Genomic DNA, 20,456 nt, shown 5'->3' with positions numbered 1-20,456 from the left:
AGGCTGTCTTCAGCTAAGCTTCGCAACAAGTTTGCACATAAGCGCGTGTAGTTTCCCTGATTAACAGATCAAAATTACTGTTCTTGTATCCAGCTGATCCTGAATCATGTACAAGATGCCTAGTGTTCACTTGAAAAGCGAAGTGATTCACGTAATTTAAAATCCCAGTGATGGTGTACTCTATATCAGCGCTCATGGAATGTCTCTTGTCCAATCAAATTACTTGGTTGGAACTAACCGTTGTATCATGTATGTGCTTTGAGCACCATGGGACTAACACTAGCCTCTAGTTTCATTATATTGGAGAGAAGGCCCAAATCTCTATCACCAAAATCTCAAAAGCTCTGCAACTCACACCAAATTTATTAAATTATTTATTTTGGCCTAAACTGTCCCTTTAAGTACAGTCATTTTGAGAAAGTCTTGGAATTAAACTCCACAATGCATATTTGATCATGTTTTAAGTAACAGATTAAAACACAACTCGTCCATTTTGTCCTTAATCCCTCTCTACTGGTTACCAGCTTTCTCTGGTTGTGGCCCCGCCGCTCCTCTTTCCATGCAGTACTCCTCCCAAAGCTCATTAAACAAATTTCCAGTCGCGCCGAAAGAACACCCTTGATCTTTTTTGGGGTCACACAATCCCAAATCCATCTTTTTAAATACTGCACAGAAAACCTGCCGAGAGAGCGGCGTGGTCATCTTCTCTAAGCAGTGGTTGTAGTAGTGCCTGTACACCTCGGACATGTTTGAAAAGACCGGCTCCAGATACAGCTTGGGGATGGACGTCCCGCAACAGTACGAGGGCACTTTGGGTAAACTCTCGAGGAACTCCTTTAGGACTACATGCTCTGAAGCTTTACGGGACTTCCTCTGCGTTTTCTTCTTGGTGTTTTCCTCTGAATTGTCCTGCTCAGAGGCATTCTGTGCCCAGTTAAGCACTGACCACTCTCCAATCCCCAAAGTGGAGAGGAACATCTTTTTGCAAACTTGTTTTCTGTCACCATTGACTATCAAATGATACCGCATTGAGACCGATCTTCTAGACTTAGTCCAAGGCGCTCGTGTTCTTTCCACCGGGTCGCAGTCAACTAATCCGGCCACGTAGACCTTTCTCTGAGGCCAGTTCATACACTGCCAGAAACTAGTAAACAACTCATTCCTTGTTTCCTCACTGAACTCAGCACAGAAACGGTTGGATGCCCTTTTGCAAGCAGTGGACGTGCATCTCGGTCCGATTGTCCTCTGAGCTTTTGTTACCGTCATGCCGTCTTTCTTTCGTTTGCTGATGTATGGTTTGCCCTCCATCCGAAGTTGCTTCTGTCGATTTTGCTTCCATGTTAACGGTCTGGCAACCCTGGATTTCTTTCTGGCTGGCCCTTCTGGTTCTGGGGGCCTGTCTCTGTCTTTGTCAGAGGCATTCACTTGTTCTGCAAAAACAAGGGAAATGGCATTAAAGAGACAATTTAAAGTGGCGTTCCATAGTCAGTGTTTTTTCCTACAACAGAAACAGTTATTTTACCTTGCAGAAGACAGGAGTTGCTGGTCTATCGCTGTGAGTTAGCTTGTTTGTGTTATTGTGCACCTTTTGTGGTCTAAAAGGTTAGCTTGGATTCACAAAATCAAACAGTAACACAAACAAACAAACTGATTGAGGCAGCAGTGAATCAGCAACTCCCATGTTCTGCGGGGTAAAATAACTGATTTTGCCAAAACAGTCTGGTTGCTTTGGAAAAGGAAATATATATATATATATATATATATATTAACAATGGCTTCACAACTGAAAAGTCTGTCTGAAGGCAAGGTGAAGCGGTAAAAATATTCTAAATATAGCGTACACCGAAACTGATATTGAATTTTAAGATGGGCCTTTTATTAGGTGGCTACATTTTGCTGCTGATTCTGTCCACAGAAGAACATTGTTTAGCTCCTTACAGCAGGACTCCTGCTGCTCCTCCAAACTGAGCTTGTGTAGGAAATACACCAACTATGTAGTAGTAGTAACTGACTAAGTCCTTAATACAACCCAACTTCAAATAATCTGAATTATTCCTTTAATGCATATGAGGCATTACTGTGATACACTTCAGGCAAAAAAACTGGCCTTTTTACTAAAAAACTGAAAATAGTGGCACCAACTCTAACATTATTACATAAGTGCACTAAGTAAACCTGCAAATATTTTATTTTTATTTTACTCAACAGGGACAATTGACCATTACTGAGCAAAGTTTTGTGTTTGAGTTTCTTATCCTAAATTTTGACGCCAAAATTTAAATTTTTATTGCAAATGTTCGTATATCATTTTGGAATATCAGTTATTGATTTCTTTTATTACTAATACATGGTAGCAGCCCTGAAAAAAAAACCCCAAAAAACATACCCCTTCAATTTACAATTATATATCATGACATAGAAGCTAAAAACCTCAGGTTTGAGAAGTAGCTGAAAAAGAGTAAATGCAAAACAAAAACCACTCACCCTGGGTAACTTCCACAGTATTAATGACCACAGAAGAAGTAGGGTTCTGTTGCAGGTTCTGTTGAGGGACAGTCGGCCTCTTTTCTACTTTGTTTTCACATGATCCGCTCTTTTTTGTCACTCCTTTCTGTGCCCAGTTGAGCACAGACCACTCTCCGATCCCCAGAGTTGACAGGAACATGTTTTTGCACACTTGTTTCCGTTTGCCATCCACCATCAAGTGATAACGGAGTGAAACTGATCTTCTCGACTGTGATCCCACGGCCCGAGATCTTTCCACGGGGTCGCAGTCAACTTGTGCCGCTACGTACTGTTTTCTCTGAGCCCAGTTCATGTGCTGCCAGAATTCATCAAACACCTTCTTCCTTGACTCGTCGTTGATTTCATTACAAAGCCTGTTCGATGCCTTTTTGCAGGCATTCGAGGTGCACCTCGGTCCCACTGCTCTTGGCTGTTTTGTCACAATCTCTCCATCTTTTTTGCGTTTGCTTACATACGCTTTACCCTCCATCCTCAGCTGTTTCTGCTTGTTTTGCTTCCACTTTGATGGATCTGCGACTTTAGCTTTGGGCTTTTTTCTGCCAGTCCCTGCTGTATCCAAATTAGTGTTTCCATTTTTTGCAGCTGTATTAAGGAAGGCTGAAAAAAACAAACAAAAGTGGATTAATTATCAAGAGCAGTGGACTGACATACAGGTTTGGTTTAACAAACAACAAAAAAAATTATACAATAAGCAAAATGAATCTGAATTCTGGTTCAAAACTGCAACAGCCTACAGGAATTACACCTGGATTTCCTACATTTTTACAAACTTAAGTATCGGGATCTACAGACTAAAAACGGTGAGACTATTTTTTAATATTCTTCTTTTTTCTTTTCTTGTTACAATAGAAATATATTTACAGCAATTACTTGTTGCTGTGTTCAGGAATTATACTAAATGACTAATTAATTAACTATGTTTTGAATGTAAATAAGCTTTTGAACTGGATCAGCCAAACGAAGGGTGAACGTCCAAATTTTACCTGCCACTCAATAGATTATCACTGGTTTTTTTGGCTGGTAAGTGAAGCAAATCTACAAGCTACTTGCTTATTTTGCCAGCATTTGGCTTGCGCTAATTTTAATCGCTGCATACCCATCTGTATATTCCTGTTATTATACATATACTGCATGTATGCCAGTTATTGCAATAATGGTACACACACACAGTAGACTGTGTAGTTTACATTTTCATCTCAAAATAGAAATCCTAGAGTACCTTGATGTAGAGTGATATCAGACATAAATCTTTCAAAGTCTGGGTGCTGTTAAAATCACTGAGTAATAACAGAGCTGTTACTTACTGGTGTCGGCACCCAGAGGACATGCAGTCTGTGAAGGAAACTGGGGAATCATCTGTGCCTGTGCTGTCATTACTGAGTGAGACCTTTTTTTGGACGCTCCATCAGATTTCCTGCTCGCATCAGGGACGTGCAGATGGTCTAGATAAAACACATATATCTTGTTAAGACATGTCATTAACTGCTGGTGGTAGATAAAGTATTCAGATCCCTTTCTTAAGTATTAATTTATTTTACTGCACAAGAAAAAGGTATAAGACGAAAATTATGTAAAAGGACGTTACAAGACAAAAACAATGCAGCAAGACATAACAAACGAAAAGACGTAACAAGACATACCAAGACGAAAATGACAGAAGATGTAACAAGACAAACACAATGTAACAAGGATGAAGATGATGTAAAAGACGCAACAAAACGACAACAATTTAAAGATATAAAGAGACAAAAACAGTGTAACAAGATGTAACAAGACAAAAACAACAATGTGACAAGACAAAAGTGATATTAAAATGTAACGCTAAAAACAGTGTAACAAGACATAACTAAATCTAACAAGACGAAAACTATGTAAAAGACAAAAACAACATAACAAGACATAACAAGAAGAAAGTGACCTAACAAGGTGAAAATGACATAAAGACGTAACAAAATAAAAACAACGCAACAAGATGTAACAAGACTAAAATTATAAAAGCTGTAATCTGATGAAAACGACTCAACAAGATGCAAAATACCTAAGAAGACAGAAACAACATAAGGAGACATAAGACGAAAATGACATTAAAGACAAAATGTACAGGGAGGGAGATTCTTTTTACTTACACTTACATTTCAGAGCCTGGACTTTTTCACCTTTACTTGAGTACAGAAGTTGAATCAATACTTCTAACTTTAACTTTTTTTTTTTTAAAACAAATATCTCAACTTCTACTTGAGTAAAGAATGTGTGTACTTTTGCCACCTCTGCCCATATTTTCTTAGACCCCCACTGATAACTGCACACACACACACGCACACACACACACACACACACACACACACACACACACAGAGGGACTGAGCTCATACACACCTGGTGGGATGTGGTGGAGCCCAAAGGTCTCAGTGACCGAGGGTCTGTGAAGTGGGGGGTCATTGGTGGGTTTGGGAAGGAGACCAATATCCTCCATTGCTGCAATGGCTACAAAAAACAAAACAAAACAGAATAAAACAGAATAAAACAGGTTGTTGTTGAGTAAAAACGATGACATGCTTTCTAAATCGCAGATTCAGTAACTGACATTCAGCCTGTTTGTCCGTTCAGACCTTTAAACAAATATAAAACCGCCGTCCATCCATATTTGAACGGTAGACAACAAAGCCATGTGTCTGAATCCAGATGTTCCTGCAGCTGACGCAGAAGTAGGCGTCACAGGTCAGACGTTCAGCGAAAAGGTAAAGTGGAAACGGCTGTAATGGAGCTCACATTATGACACATTTAGCTAACTTTATGTGTAGCTAACAGCAGCTCTTCTTACATGCTAAACTACGACAAACCCTTTAAATTGAGGTGTATTTTCGGCGTGCTTACAGAGTGTTATACATTTGAAAACGTCTCGTAGACCCGTCGGTTCCATCCAGATCAGATCAGTTTCCCCCCTGCCGGCTCTTTACTCCATCACGGCTCTGACAGCGAAACACCACATCTGTATCCGCTCAGGTATCAGAGGCTTTTATTTACCCGCTGGAGCTCAGGAGCTTCACACTGGCAGCTGCCATGTCTGAGCATGCGCACTGGCCTCCATGGTAGAAACATGCAGGTTGATGTTCTCTCATTCAGATTAATAGATAAAAAAAAAAAAAAAAACGGTGTAAGAAGCATTCAGATCCTTCACAGGGTTATAGTTTTCTATTTTTCTTTGGTTTTAATTTTTGTTTCCCGTTAAATTTAATGTAGTTAATTAATTGTGTTTGGAGGGTATTTGTCAGGATCTGGATTTGAGAAGTTCAGAATATGTATTCCAATACAAACACAACCCTTTGAGAAAGAATACTCTCCTATATATTTTTTAAAAGAAATCTCATTTATGGTAATTAGAATAAAATATTGTCTCAGTTTGTTTTTCTTTTTTCCCTCTAAAGGTTAGTTTTATTTTTTATTTCAGTTAAGTAAAGCATCTTTCACATCTAGTTTTAGTTTTTAGTTTAGTTTTACTTCACTGTAATAACATAAACGTAGCAATTTAACACTGTAAAAATACTGTACAGATAAAAGTCAGGCATTAAGCAAAAACTAAGTTCTGCGACACACGGCTGTATTCATATTTTGGACTTCACTCTAATCTTTGCTTTTTTGAAATGGATAATTGATCTCTTTGGGCTTCAAACAGTAAATGAAACCACCTGAGAAGTTTACAGAAGACCCCTTTTTTATAAGCCGTTTACAAGCCAGAAAGGTTGGGAGCCATTGATTTAATCTGCAACAATGCTTTGTCAGTTTACACAGGCAATATAGTACATTTTACTGTACAACAATGAATAAACTAATATTTTGTTGATTAAAATCTCAGATATAAAACAAGGCTAACTGCAACAAACTATATAAAAAATCAATTAATCTGTCAAAAATTTATATTGTATTTTCTGAAAATAGATAAAGGAAAACATATTTAAGCATGAATGTGATTTATTGGTGCTTGCAAACAACTTGCTTGAAATAGTAAAAGCATTTATAGCTTTACTCATCACATCCTTCAAACATGAAAGCGGGGGGAAGGAAGGAAGCTATCGAGGAGTTCAAAGTTTCTGTTGGGGGTCTCGTTCCCTCAGGTGTCTTAATAAGTTGAAACACAAGACAAGGTCAACCAAGAAAAGCAGCCAACTATCCTGTGCCACCCTCACAGGCTGACGTTCACCGCCTGTCTGTTTTTACAATAGCTACTGAGACAGTATTAGAAGATGTTATGGTTCAGTCTGATGAATGAGGAAAATCTAGTTTCAACACAAATTTATTTTGAGCTCCCATAGTGCATATGCACATATAGAGCTCAGTGTTTCAGGGCTGCAACTAATGTTTATTTTCTCAATTACTTGATCAATTGTTTAGTCCATAACATCTCAGAAAACAGTGAAAAATGTTGATCAAAGCTTAAGATGACGTCTTCAAATGTTTTGTTTTATCCAGAACTCAAAGATATTCAGTCTACGGTCAGAGAGGAATAAACAAACCATAAAATATTCACATTTAAGGAGGTGAAATCTGAGAGGCTAACAGCAGCAAACAATGCAAAAATATTTGAAATAACAGTGGCCCTCTGTACCCTAAATATGAAAATGATTTATTGTAACATAAATTGTGTAGATAAATTGTTACCTATTAATAATAAACACACAAAAACAATTCAGAAAAAAGTCAGTTTTGTCCTCAGTTGAGTGATAAGACAAAAAGACATGTAAAGACATTAAACATGAAATTTAGTTTCTTGAATGACTTTGAGGAGATTATTCTTTTTACATTGATAACAGCAGCATTTATTAACACAAAGACAATGAAAAATTAAGATAAAAATAAAAAGTTTCATCTTCTCGCCACATGATGTCGCTGTCGGACCGTTTGAAGGTTCAACGTCACACATATCAGATAACCTCTGCACTGTACCACATACAGCGTACAAACATTACCTTTGTGTTTTCCTGCTGAAGTTTATGTAAGTAAGGCCTTGAAGAAATGCGATGTAGCCTGATACAAAGTATGTTTTATTCGTCGTTAGTGTTCGCCCGCCATTGTGGCGGATATACCGTGTTTAGAGGGGACTTTCCGTCGTAAAATAATTTAAAATAGTTACTTTCGGTTTCGGATTGGCAGTCGAAGTCAGTCGACGTCGGAACACGCAGCCGGCTGGAAACTGTAGCTGAACTAAATTGACAATCTTTAGTTCGTTAGGCGGGATATCGGCGTTGTTTTACGATCTCAGACGACTATCAAACGTCTGACGCTTCAAACTCAGCTCGTCCAAAGTAAAGGTAAGTTGTATTTGAGCAGCAGCAGTGATGCAGGCTAAAGGAGGCCAGCTTACTACATGTTGGGTCTGTTGAGACTGGTAGTAAAATTGAAATGCGTTTTCTTAGTTGTCGTGTTTCTGTTGTGGGTTTTCTTGGGTTCAAGTCGAACTGTTTCCAAGAAATCAGCAGCGTGGATGAAAACGAAAGTAAAGCAACAACAAAGTGAAAGTAAGGACAAGTAAGTGTAAGTTATTTAGTTATTTAGTTACGAAAGGGGTTAAACTGGCTTTATTCCACATGTTTCTGCAAGTCCTCTTTGTCCAGTGTCCAGTGTTTTTTCTTAGCTCATGAGAAGTTAACTCTTTACAGACATGTGGTTCTTACAGGTCAGCAACGCTACAAACATAAGATCTTACATGATATGGAGCATTGCTTTAGTTAAACTACCCAAAAGTACATAAAATACTTAATATCAACACAAACCCAAACATCTACAGCAGTAAAATGCAGCATGATCATTAATGCAGCAGTAATATTAATACAAAAACATAAAATGTAACAGTAAACACATCAGAGTTGCATATCTCATTTGCCTCTTTATTTCAGAAACTCCACATTCATACTATTTATGACATCAATGTTTGCACTTGTCAATTTTTGATAAGATTTAGGGACCAAATTACCAAATTATGGAAGGACATAATTTTCCACCTGGCAAAAAGCTGTTTGTCTATAAAATGTCACAAAAGATGCTTCACTCAGTATTTATTTGATGTTTTGTAACTGCTTTCCCCCATATACTGTTGTCCATGGTTTATGTGGTTTATTCAAAGTACTGTGTATTTTTTTTCTCTGTCCTAGAAGATAATCTTCACAATCAGAGACACATTTATTTTCTTACTATTAGTTTTCACTTTTACTGTTTTCTGTATGTTCATTTTGAGCTCTCTCTAACTATAAATTTTAACATTATTTAGGCAGAGGCTTCAAATAAGCCAATTGCACTGCATATTATTTGTTATATTTGCAATTTTGTGTATTATTTTGTAAATTGTGCAAAAACTAAACTAAAACACCAACAGAGGCCATTTTTATGCACAATGATTACCTTTACTTTTAATATTTTTTACTGTGTGTGTCGACTTGAATACTCAGCCTCCGACTCTCCCTGTATCTTGTATTTGCAGAACATTATGCAGAAAATGAGCTACTTCTTCCCTCTGCTCTTCGTCTGCCTGGATGTGTGTGTGGTGCACGCCATCCGCCTGGCCCAGCTCTCTCCTGTCCTCCTCTTCCATCCGTTCACCGCCCTGTGGGGAGGAGCGGTGATCAGGGCTTGCATCCTCACCCTCCTCACCTTCACCTACCCTCAAAGCCTGCCGTGGATGCGCAGCTTCGAGGGGCTACAGCGCTTAGGGGTCCTCTGCTTCCACTTCCCGGTGTACACCACTCTTCTCTGGGCAGTCGGGCAGTCCGTCGTGGAGGAACTGTGGGGGTGGCACAACTGGGAAAGGGTGAGAGGCTGAGTTTTGCTTTGTGTTATGCTGTTGAAACCACAGTTAGTTGCAGGAGGCATCACGTCAATGCAATAGCAGTCACTTTTGTTAACACCTTTTCAGGTATGTTAGGGTGACATATTCCATTCTGGGTTTTTGTGAGCCCTGTTAGCTACCTATCTTTCACCAGGACCAGGACTCCATAGTCTTTGACTAACTAAGCCAAACACATTATGTTCTAGTTTAACTTTTAGTTTAACTAGAACATAATGGGCTGGTTTCATAGTATGTATAATATATGCTGTTTTTGTCCACACCATGTGCTAAAGCTGTGGTCCTCGTGGCTCCTTGCTGGATGTCGTCCTGTGTCTCTGCCACTTTTTATGCCCATCTTCACTTGTCCCGTCAAATAAAGGCAAAAGATTAAAATATAATCTAAAAGACTGTATGTAGGATCCATAATTATTTTTCATAACCTGTGCATGGCAGGCAGAGTGACACTCGGGATCACACTACCATTTTGAATCTTAATTACACACCACAGTCGTTACTTTACAGTGTAGGTGTTTGCTTTTGGCCCATGATCAAGTTTCAGTTTTGGCCTATGAGGGAAAAAGTTTTGCCACCCCATATTTACATATTCCAAATAGTCCATGCTCACTCAGAAACAGAACTAAGCAGAGGTTAACCTGCCATCTTGAAGGTTTAATTTAAACTTCAGTCTAGTATTAGACTGTAATCTTCCCTGTATTGCAGTTGGTTTAGTTTAATCCAGAACAGGCTAAATCTACCATTTTTCAAGATAGGTCTGTGCAAGTTGCTTTAAATTAACACAGCTGAAGCAGGTTTTTTTAGTCTGGGACTAGGCTTAAGCCTTGAACCCTTGAAACTATCCCTAGATCCCCTGGTTTAATTAGTACAGCCTACTCCTGGCTTAATCTAAGTCCTGTCTGTGAAACCAGCCTTTAATGTTTAGGCTTTTGTATTTTTTTGCAATGAAGCCATTGAGTGTGGAACAGGAACGAGACTGAAACCAAAGAACAAGAACCCCCCTGTTTTAGAAATACTGTTATTTGTACTTTCATTCAAATATTTGTCAGAATCATCTGAAGCATTAAATGATTTATTTCAGGTAATATCTTTCTGGATTTGTGTATTAAAACCCGTCATTTGTTTTGCAGGTGTTGCAGGGTTACACTGTGACACTCGTGGCGTGGCTCTACTGGAGTCGATATGTGTCGTCTCTTCTGCTCTCCTTTGGTCGATACGTCTCGTCTCTGTTGACGAGGGCGCCGTCTGAGAAACCCAAAGAGGACACCGGTGACTCTCTGAAGAGACTGCTGGAGTACATGCGGCCCTACGTCTGGCGCTTTGTTGTTGTACTGAGTTTTGTGATTTTATCTTCTTATGGTAAGTGAGACAACACAGTAGACCAAATCTACCAGCTGTTAAACAGCTGTGCCACCTCCTGCAAAGATCAGCATTGTGATAATGTGAACTTCTGACCTCAGGTGAGATGGCTATTCCTCAGTACACTGGTCGTGTGGCTGACTGGATCATAAATGAAGACGCACCTGATGCTTTTACAGAGGCCATCACAGTCATGACACTAATGACTATTGCCAGGTAATGTAACCCTCATAATGAGGTAGTTAAAGCATTATGGGTTCTAAGTTTGTAAAATACCTGGATTTGTTCATCTTAAATCTTTTCTCTCGCTTTTATTAAGAAAGAGCATGAAGAGATGTTTCAGGTCATAATTTAGCTGAATTGTCTGGCAAAACATCACTTTAAGTTTTGGTTTTTAGTTCAGATTATTTAACATGAGGTAAAGGATTGTCAGTGTTTTACGTACAGTAGATGACGCTCCCAGTTCAGAGAAGCAGAGAGGAGCACCACCACAGACACTATATTTAGTATATTTTCACCAGCCATTTCTGATGGGAAACCACTGGTATATAAGAACCAAACATCACTCTCTTCAAACCAGCCAAACTCCATGGATGAAATCTGTAATTTTATTATTATTTTAATTCTACTGCTGCTGAGAGTTCTGCTTGTCTTGCTGTGTGACTTTGGTGTTTTAAAAGGACAGATCAAGGCGGTAGACCAGCAACTCTTGTGTTCTGTGAGGTAAAATGACTTATTTCACCCCTGGAGTTTGGCTGGTTCAGAGAGAGTGGTATTTGTCTTTCATAACAGTGTTTTTCTCATCAGAAAAGGCTGTTTGATGGTAAATTAAAGCAAAGAAAATATTCTTAATGTAGCATACACTTAAACTGACATTGAGATTTTTCGGTGGACTTTTTTAAGTGGCTAAAATACCTTTTGCAGCTAACTGCATCCACTGCAGTTCTTTGCTCAGGTTCTGTGCTGGTACTCCTCTATGCTTCTCCAAACTTGAGTTGTGCTGTACTATTGTAGGTAATACAGTGACTATCGATAAGTACGTCATATAACCCACAAATGACATTGTTCAATTTATTAAAAATCTATAATTATATAGAATTAATTATATAATAATATCTTGATTTTTTTAAGTAGAGTTGTTGGTGTAATATTAATCCTTGTAGTGATATTTTGTGTACTTTACACAGTTGTCTGTTGTATGTTTCAGTGCCGTGCTTGAGTTTGTATGTGACCTCATGTACAACTGCACCATGAGCCTCATACACACTGCAGTGCAGGGATCCGTCTTCCAGGCTGTGCTGAAACAGGAGATTGCTTTCTTTGACGCCACTCCGACAGGTCAGTCATGGTCATCATGAATAACTGCTAAGCCTATTTTTCTTTGCACTATAGGCCAAGCTCTGTTTCCTGATTGTTATGAATGTCCTAAGAGATGTATTTGTTGTGTGGACTGGTGGCTAATATGTAGCTCTTTTCTTAGGTGAGCTGGTGTCCCGCATTACCACAGATACCAACGACATGAGCGAGGCACTGAGTGAGAAACTGAGCCTTGTGATGTGGTATACTGGACGTTTTGGCTTCCTCATATACTTCATGGTGAGCCTGTCGTGGAAAATGACTCTGCTCACCTCCATGGGACTGCCCATCATCTGGGTCATACCCGAGTTCACTGGACACTACTATCAGGTAAAGAGGGGTTCCCTCAATGTTAGGGCTGCAACTAACGATTAATTTCATTGTCAATTAATCTGTCAGTTATTTCCTCGATTAATAGATTAGTTGTTTGGTCTATAAAATGTCCGAAAATGGTGAAAAATGTCAACCAGTGTTTCCCAAAGCCTAAGATGACGTCCACAAATGCCTTGTTTTGACCACAACCCAAAGATTTTCAACCACTTCACAACGTCAATAAACTGTCTTTTATTATTGTTTTAATGAGAGAGACGCCTATCAGCAGAATTTATATATTTGCATTTACATTTCATTTACGACATGAAAGAATTATTACAACTTGCACAATTGAAAAAAAAAATCCTGAAGATCACTGGTTATCTCTCTTCTTCTTCTTCTTCTTCTTCTTCTTTTGTCTTTTCTTCTTCTTTTCTACTTCTCCCTCTTCTTTTTTATTAGCGGCTGGTTTGTTCCTGGTTTGCATCCTCTACTTCCTCTATGTAGCCTATAATGCCAACTTCTGACAAAACTATGCTTTTGGCCCTTTTGTGTAGTCAAGTTTATTTGCTCCAAATTGAAAACATGCCTACAGTAATTTGCATGTTCTTTTTTTGTTGCAAAATTCCATATCACATATATCATTTGTTTTTATCCATATTTCAGACTATAGCTAAAGAGGTTCAGAATTCACTGGCTAAGGCCAACCAGGTGGCCACAGAGACCTTCTCCTGCATGAAGACGGTGAGGAGTTTTGCCAACGAGGATGGCGAGACAGACAAGTACAGACAGCGGCTGGACGATACTTACGCCCTCAATAAAAAGGAAGCAGCATACTATGCAGCCACTACCTGGGCTAACAGCGTGAGTTGAATACTTATATGAAGTGTGCAATGCCTGCTTTGCATATGATTGTCTGTGAAAATATACTGTAGCAATATAGAGGGAGAGTTACTTTATTTAAGGCTGTTTCTGTGGTGTGTAAACCATTGTTTATGTTCTCCCAGATGACCACTTTGGCCCTGAAGGTGTGTATTCTGTACTATGGAGGGACTCTGGTGACCAGGGGTGGCGTTAGCAGTGGAGACCTGGTGTCGTTCATCCTCTACGAGCTACAGTTTGCCTCTGCTGTTGAGGTGAGCCACAAGCCAACATCAAGAGAATACATTTGAATGAAATAATGTTGTCCTTGCACTTATGGCTGATTGCTTTGTTCAAAAGAAAACATTCAATTTAGTCAAATTAAAAAGTGCTTTATTCTGCCACTTCTCTTCCAGGCTGTCATGCGTTATTACCCAGAGGTGAAGAAGGCAATCGGTGCCTCTGAGAAGATCTTTGAATATTTGGATCGCAAACCTAAAATACCCCCAGAGGGCACTTTGGCCCCAGAAAATCTTGTGGGACACATTCAATTCAAAAATGTTAAATTTTCCTATTCAGACAAAAACAATCTTGTGCTCAAGGTATGTATGTTAATGTTTATTTCCTGTGCATTTATTATATTTACAGCTTAAATGATCTTAAAAATGAGTCACCACCATTTCACCCTGTTCTTTTGTTCTACCAGGATCTGTCTCTGGAGATAAAGCCAGGACAAATCACTGCCCTTGTCGGACTTAACGGGTCAGGGAAGTCCACCTGCATCAAGCTGCTGGAGAGATTTTACCAGCCTTTAGCAGGGGAGATTCTGCTGGATGGGAAACCACTGCAGAGCTACAAAGACCAGTACCTACACAGCAAGGTGGGTTGTCACATTTTCCATTTTGCATTTGACTCGTAAAAGAATTTATCCGAAATCATCATTGAATCTGACATGCAGTCAGTGCAATAGTAGGAAGCCAGTGTACCTTGCTGAGTTTTACCCACATGTAGAGGTATGAAGTTAAGTTTCTGTGAGTGACTCTCCAGTTTGTTTGTTTGTCTGGGAGGAGGTGGTTTTCTTGCTGGTTTTGGCTGGACTGTGTCATGGCTAATCAAGCTAATGTCAGTTTGTGGTTAGCTAAGTTATTTCAACAACAAATAAAGCTGTTTCCAACAGGATACTCTGTAAATGACCTTGGTACTGTTGCACAGGGATTTAAAGCTGAGCTGGCACAGGACCTCAGAGGGGTGACTAGAAAATATTTTCTTCATAAAATATGATCCAGATTCACTTGTATCAGTAAATAAAGTTGTACTTTTGTACAGTGAGGCCCAGCCCAGAAACCGTACAGTCCGCTCCAGTGAACAGTGTATCCTCCCGTGCTTCAGAAATGTCATAAGTGAGAAAGCGTTTCGTTAGATGCAAATTTATTGTTCACCACTGAGTGTAGGATGAAGAATCAACAGTTTTTGATCATTTTCCAGGTAAAGATCAACTCTGGAATTAAACTCTGGAATACCATTAAAAATACCTGAGAAGATCTACAAAACATTGAACCTATACTGACATATAATGTATATTGCAATACAAATGTGATAAAAACATGATGATTTTGACTTCATGGAAAATGTTATTTCACTGAGAGATCTACTTTTCATCATGAAGAACAGCACATTTCAACTTTTTGGGACTTTGATTTGGGATGCTGTTTGCAGAACTCTATCCAATTCTTTTTTTAAAAACACTGGGAATGAAAAGCCATACTCTTTATTTGGACACACAGATTTAAAAAAGACATAATAAACCACAACCTGTGTGGTTTAGGTACTGACATCTAAGGCAGGCCTATTAAATTACTTTTTTTTTTTAAGTGCCAAGAGGTCAGATATTTACATGTCCTGTCTGACCTGTGAAGTTAGAACTTTAAAACTGTAAAATGTACAAAGGTGCAGGAAAAATAATGCACATTCGTAATCGTCTTGTTTGAAGAAATTATTAATTTATACCTTTTTTCCTATATTTATAAATGATCAAAGGGCCACATTGAGGTTGTTAAAGGGCCGCCAATTGACTAGGCCTGACCTAAGGGGTTTATCAAGTCATTTTACCACGAAAATTGACTAATATTCAAAATGGAAAGTACATAATGGAATTCTGCAGCTGAGGCCATAAAATGAAAATGAAATGAAATTAGCTCTGAGCTTTACAACAATGATGATATAAGCAAGGTGAATCACAGTTCATCGTAAGTTCCTGCTCTGATTCTTCAAAATGTTTCTGTAATTTCTCTCCTTTTGTCCCGTTTTATCTTTCATGTCACACTTCTGTTGTGCCATCATCTCACACTGGTCACAGGAATATTGCGAGGACGCTTACTTGCACTTTTTGCCGAGTCTAATTCTGCCGTTCTCGGTGTTAGTTGTGACAGTTTGGCCGTCACTGACGCTAACTCTTCATCCTGTTTGTTTATAGATTGCTGTGGTGAGCCAAGAATGTGCGCTGTTCGATCGCCCTGTGCGGGAGAACATCAAGTACGGCTGCGAGGACGCCTCTGATGAGGACATGTTCGAGGCTGCCAGGCAGGCCAGGGCCCACGAGTTCATCACGAAACTGCCAAATAAATACAACACAGGTTTGACCCACAGACTCAGCTTCTGTTAGAGCGAATCCTAACGAGGGGTTCTTCACAGGGGTTCTTGTCGTTCCTTGAAAAAACTATGGAATTATTTCTCATTTTAATGTAAATTCTTAGACATTTGCACAGTGATAAAACAAATGCTTGCAAAGCTACATTCCTTAGTAGTGGGAAAAATGTCTTTTTTCCTTCAGGCTGTCTGAGGAAAAACATTGAATTTAGAAGGTAACATACTGTTGGAAAGTATTTAAATAAAATGTGATGTAATAGTAAATTGTTCTAGGCCATGTTGCCTGTACTGGTTTTCCATTGTACTTTCATTAACGTTCTGAAGCCTTTAGAAACTATGGCTGGGTATCAGTACTCAGTACCTTCATGGTATCAGTTGAAACAACCCAGTATCAAGTAGAATTGAAACTTTCCCAATCAAACAATACTTGTATTCAATCCTTTTGGTAGCCAGATCTAGAAAAAATGACTCTTTATGTGGTTTTGCTGCAAGTATTCTTCATAAAGAAGAACCTTTGAAAAAAGGTGTTGAATAAAACACTCCACTGGTATCTGTATTACTTGAATGATACTAGTTTTGCTACTGGTATCTTAATTTTTTAAACAATACCCGGCCCTAGTAGAAACCCCGCTGGCAGAAGTGAAAGGGCCGATGAGGGCCTTGTGGTTTTGCCATGCAAGATACATTTCCTACTTCTCAAAGATGTACATGAACACAATAATAATCTGTCCTTCTGTTGGACAGATGCTGGAGAGAAGGGAGCTCAGGTGTCCGGAGGCGAGAAACAGCGCATTGCCATCGCCAGAGCTTTAATCAGACGTCCCAAAATCCTGATACTGGACGACGCCACCAGTGACTTGGACCCAGACAATAAATACAAGGTGGGACGTTCTTGAGTTTCTCAAATTTTGCTCGTTATACACTTCATGTTTTCTACATTTAACATCAAGTCATGATTGTTCTCAACAGATCCACCAACATTTGTCAAAACTCACCAACTGCTCCGTGCTGTTGATCTCCAACAAGATGAGCGCTGTGGAGCAGGCCAATCATATAATTGTCCTCAATGACGGGGTGGTAGAAGAGGAGGGCAGTCATGATGAGCTGCTGGCGAGAGGTGGCCTTTACGCTCAACTGATGTGAAAGCAGAATATGGGCTTTCACCATCAAGACGAGGAGAGGAGGGATCGAGACGCACGGATCCGAGCGAACAGCGTTTTCTCTCCAGCCAGTTGAGCTGCTGCAAGGTTGCTGATTAAATCTCCAGACTGAAAGGGTCAAAACTCCACCAATACTTGTACTGTAAATTTTAAAAAAAGTCATTGTGAGACCACGCTATATCACACTTCTTGTTGGGTTTATGCCCCTTAGAATATTTTCCTTCTCCACGCACATTAGAAGTTGCCAACATGAACTTGTGAGTGAAGTGTTATTATATATCATAATATAGTAAATTTTCTGGAAAATGACCAAATTTGATAAATGAAGGGGAAGCATATTTCATCATGTTGATGCATATCATTATCAAAATCGCCCGTGTCCAGAGGTATTGCATACTGCGAGCCTCAGCCAGCACATTACAGTTCCACTTCCTGATTCCTTTGTGCTTTCCAAGGCTCACTTATGCCCTCTTTACATACGAAAATAGATATGTATTTTTTAAACAATAGAGCCGTCACTGCCCACATACTTCCATGCGTCCTTCATGTTGACATGGATATTAAGAAACACATCCACTAAAGGGCACTGCTCAGAGACAACCCAGAAAAAAAAAGTTGCACTGAAGAAGACGAGTCAAAAGTTTCTGACAACAGCAAACGTGGCGATGCTGGAGGAAACTGTAAAAATGTACGTCTTGAGAAAGAAGGCAAAAGTAGGGGCAGTGTTGTAGACGGAGGTGGTCTCTGCACCATTAAATACATCACGACATGTGGACAAAGAATTTTTTTCACTGCCTATTTGACAATGAACATAACTTTCTACACCGCTGTTGGATTTTAAAAAATTCTTCATCCTGTCCTGTGGCTGTGCCTCACTTGAACATCGCAACAGTATTGCAGGGGTGACTGTTGGTCCTTTCACAAAATATTAACATGACATGTTTGACAAATAATCATCATCAATGTGTATATAATGGCTAAGTGGGTAAATACAAATAAAAGAACAGCTAGAACAGTCTGTTAAGATCACAACATTACATCACTTAAATCTAATGTAGCCTTCAAAACCAATTTTTGCATGATTTTACATTTGGGCCACCATAAAGGTACTTTGACTACCATAATTTGGGGCTGTGGCGCCAGTGCTGAAAGGGACAATTCACCACAATACAAAAATACATATTTTCCTCCTGGCCTGAAGTACTATTTATCAGTCTAGATAGAACTGGTGTGAGATGCAGAGTTTTGGAGATATCTGCCTTCTCTCCAGTTTGAGGGGGCTGGATGGCACTTGGCCTGCGGTGCTCAAAGCACCAAAATATACATTTGAAAATGAAAATATGTATTTTTGATTATGAGGTGAACTGTCCCTTTAGCATTTATCCCTGTCATGGTTTGCAGCATCACTCACAGCAGTCTGATGCAAACTAATCTGAATTTTGATCGTCTCTGGGGATCTATCATCGTATCGACCAACCTGAGTAAATCATCTTGAAGAGAGTTTATGATGGTCACACACTGTTGCTTCAGACACTTTGCAAATGTAGATGTAGAAGAGATCAATCAATTAGACTTTAGGTTCTCTATATGGCAATATTTAAGATCAGGCCTTTCTAAATGTTTTGCTTGTATATATTTTTCATATTTGTCTTTGTTTTACTCTAATCGCAGTTCTCCCTGTATTGATGATTCTTTAATGTTTTAGGTGTTAGTACTTAGTAGAGTGTCTATAATAAATATTTTGAATTTTATCTTCTCGTCTACCTTTTTTTTTTTTTTACTTTTGGCTTTTCAATAGCAAAGCTTTTAGTCAGAGTTACTCTGTGACAGTGGCTCAGTTAAAAAAAAATCATAATTTTGCACTTGTAAGTTGGTGCAAGTGGTTGTGGGTAGTTGCAGTTTTCTCTCTTTATGGGACTTTTTTTCTAGGTTAAACAGTAGTTATTGCCCGGCCCCCTTATACTGCAAGAAGCGACTGGCGGCCTGTCATATCACTCTTAACGTATGTTTGATTTTGCTCGCACTTAAAGGTGCACTCCAACAATTTTACATGTGAAGTTCAGTTTATTCGTCATGAGGAGTACAACTGGGTAAAAACCATCCTGAACTGTAGTGTGTGGTTCTGGATGGAGTTTTCCAAAGTTTGAGGCTTGGGCTTAAATCTTGACTTATAAACTTAAAAGTGTGAAGTTTAAAAGATGAAGGCATTTACTGGTGGAAATTATGAGATAAGTCAATTTTTCAACATTAAAAAAAGTTATAATTAAGAGATAAAGTCTTAATTATCATGAGTAATTATTATATAATATAAATTATATATTATGATTATTATTATCTTATAATTATGAGATAAATTGAAATGATATAATTGTGACTCTACTCTTCTCAATTTTGATTTTTTTAAATCTCATAATATCTACTTTTTATTTCAATATTTCGACTTACCACGGGGATATTTTCTTTTACTGTTGGAAATAGGCTTCCCTACAATTTTGATCATTCATTAAAAACTGAATCTTGTGAATCGCCCAGATTTATGGAAGCGAAGTAATAAAACACTGGAGCACCAGAACTGTTTTCTTTCTATTAGATAAAAAGTAGTTCTGGTAGATTCTACAGCAGAAAAAAGTAGTTCCATGAAACTGCTCACAACAAGGTCTGTGGTTCATTCTCATCCACTGGGTCATGATGTTTGGAAAGACACACTGGTTTAGAAATTTTCATTTTTTTTGGGTGCTTGGAGTGATGCAGGACTTGTGCCATTCAGCACCATTATATTTGAGAAATTACTCTATAGCCAATATCTCCAAAACTAGGCCACTCACCACAGGCCAGAAGAAAAATATGTATTTTTAATTTTGGGGTGAACTGTCCCTTTAAGACGAGGACAAACTGCTGTGTGTGGGGCTCATGATGTCAGCTTGTAGAAAGTGCTGCTTTGAATACAGAATCGCGCTGTGTCTGAACGTGAGATCAGATCAATGTCAATAGTTTCTGCAGTGGTGGAAAGTAACTAAGTACATTTACTTTAGTACTTTACTTAAGTATAATGTTAATACTTTTGTACATTTAATAGGGATGTAACAATATACTGAACAGTGAACTGCATCTTCAGTATCCTGAAAAAAGATATTGAATCTTTTTGTTTTGCAATTGTACATGAAAATTCAAACATTCATTGCCAAAGACAAGTCCTTACATTTCTTTCTGTTGATTAGGTCATGGCTGGCTACTTTTATTTTTAAAAAAAGCACAAACACATTTATTATTATTTTTATTCTTATTCTTTTATTTATTTTTGTTATTGTTGTTGTTGTTGTTGTTGTTGTTGTTGTATCTTGAGTTTTTGGTATTGTTTTTGTTTTTTGTTTTTTACTTAGGTAATAGATCTGATTATTTATTCC

The 20,456-nt window shown here is 38.6% G+C and overlaps 2 protein-coding genes across 2 annotated transcripts; one reads left to right on the top strand and one right to left on the bottom strand.

Moving 5' to 3' along the window:
* Window positions 1-264: 264 nt before the first annotated feature.
* LOC146322224 (uncharacterized) lies at window positions 265-5,668 on the bottom strand. The gene is made up of 5 exons (XM_084725794.1): window positions 5,401-5,668; window positions 4,903-5,010; window positions 3,831-3,968; window positions 2,485-3,123; window positions 265-1,430 (listed from the first exon to the last, which is right to left on the bottom strand). The coding sequence occupies exons 1-5, from the start codon at window positions 5,444-5,446 to the stop codon at window positions 511-513; spliced, it is 1,851 nt and encodes a 616-aa protein (XP_084581920.1). The 5' UTR covers window positions 5,447-5,668; the 3' UTR covers window positions 265-510.
* A 3,310-nt stretch (window positions 5,669-8,978) lies between these two features.
* On the top strand, window positions 8,979-18,122 carry tap1 (transporter 1, ATP-binding cassette, sub-family B (MDR/TAP)). The gene is made up of 12 exons (XM_084727642.1): window positions 8,979-9,325; window positions 10,489-10,717; window positions 10,819-10,933; window positions 11,925-12,055; window positions 12,198-12,403; window positions 13,052-13,249; window positions 13,393-13,521; window positions 13,663-13,848; window positions 13,953-14,126; window positions 15,720-15,879; window positions 16,637-16,773; window positions 16,862-18,122. The coding sequence occupies exons 1-12, from the start codon at window positions 9,005-9,007 to the stop codon at window positions 17,033-17,035; spliced, it is 2,160 nt and encodes a 719-aa protein (XP_084583768.1). The 5' UTR covers window positions 8,979-9,004; the 3' UTR covers window positions 17,036-18,122.
* Window positions 18,123-20,456: the final 2,334 nt, after the last annotated feature.

This window comes from Lutjanus erythropterus, chromosome 9, assembly GCF_056507025.1.
Source record: "Lutjanus erythropterus isolate fLutEry1 chromosome 9, fLutEry1.hap2, whole genome shotgun sequence".
Taxonomy (NCBI): Eukaryota; Metazoa; Chordata; class Actinopteri; order Lutjaniformes; family Lutjanidae; genus Lutjanus; species Lutjanus erythropterus.
The sequence above is the reverse complement of the archived record's forward strand: the minus strand, read 5'-3'. Positions and strand labels throughout refer to the sequence as shown.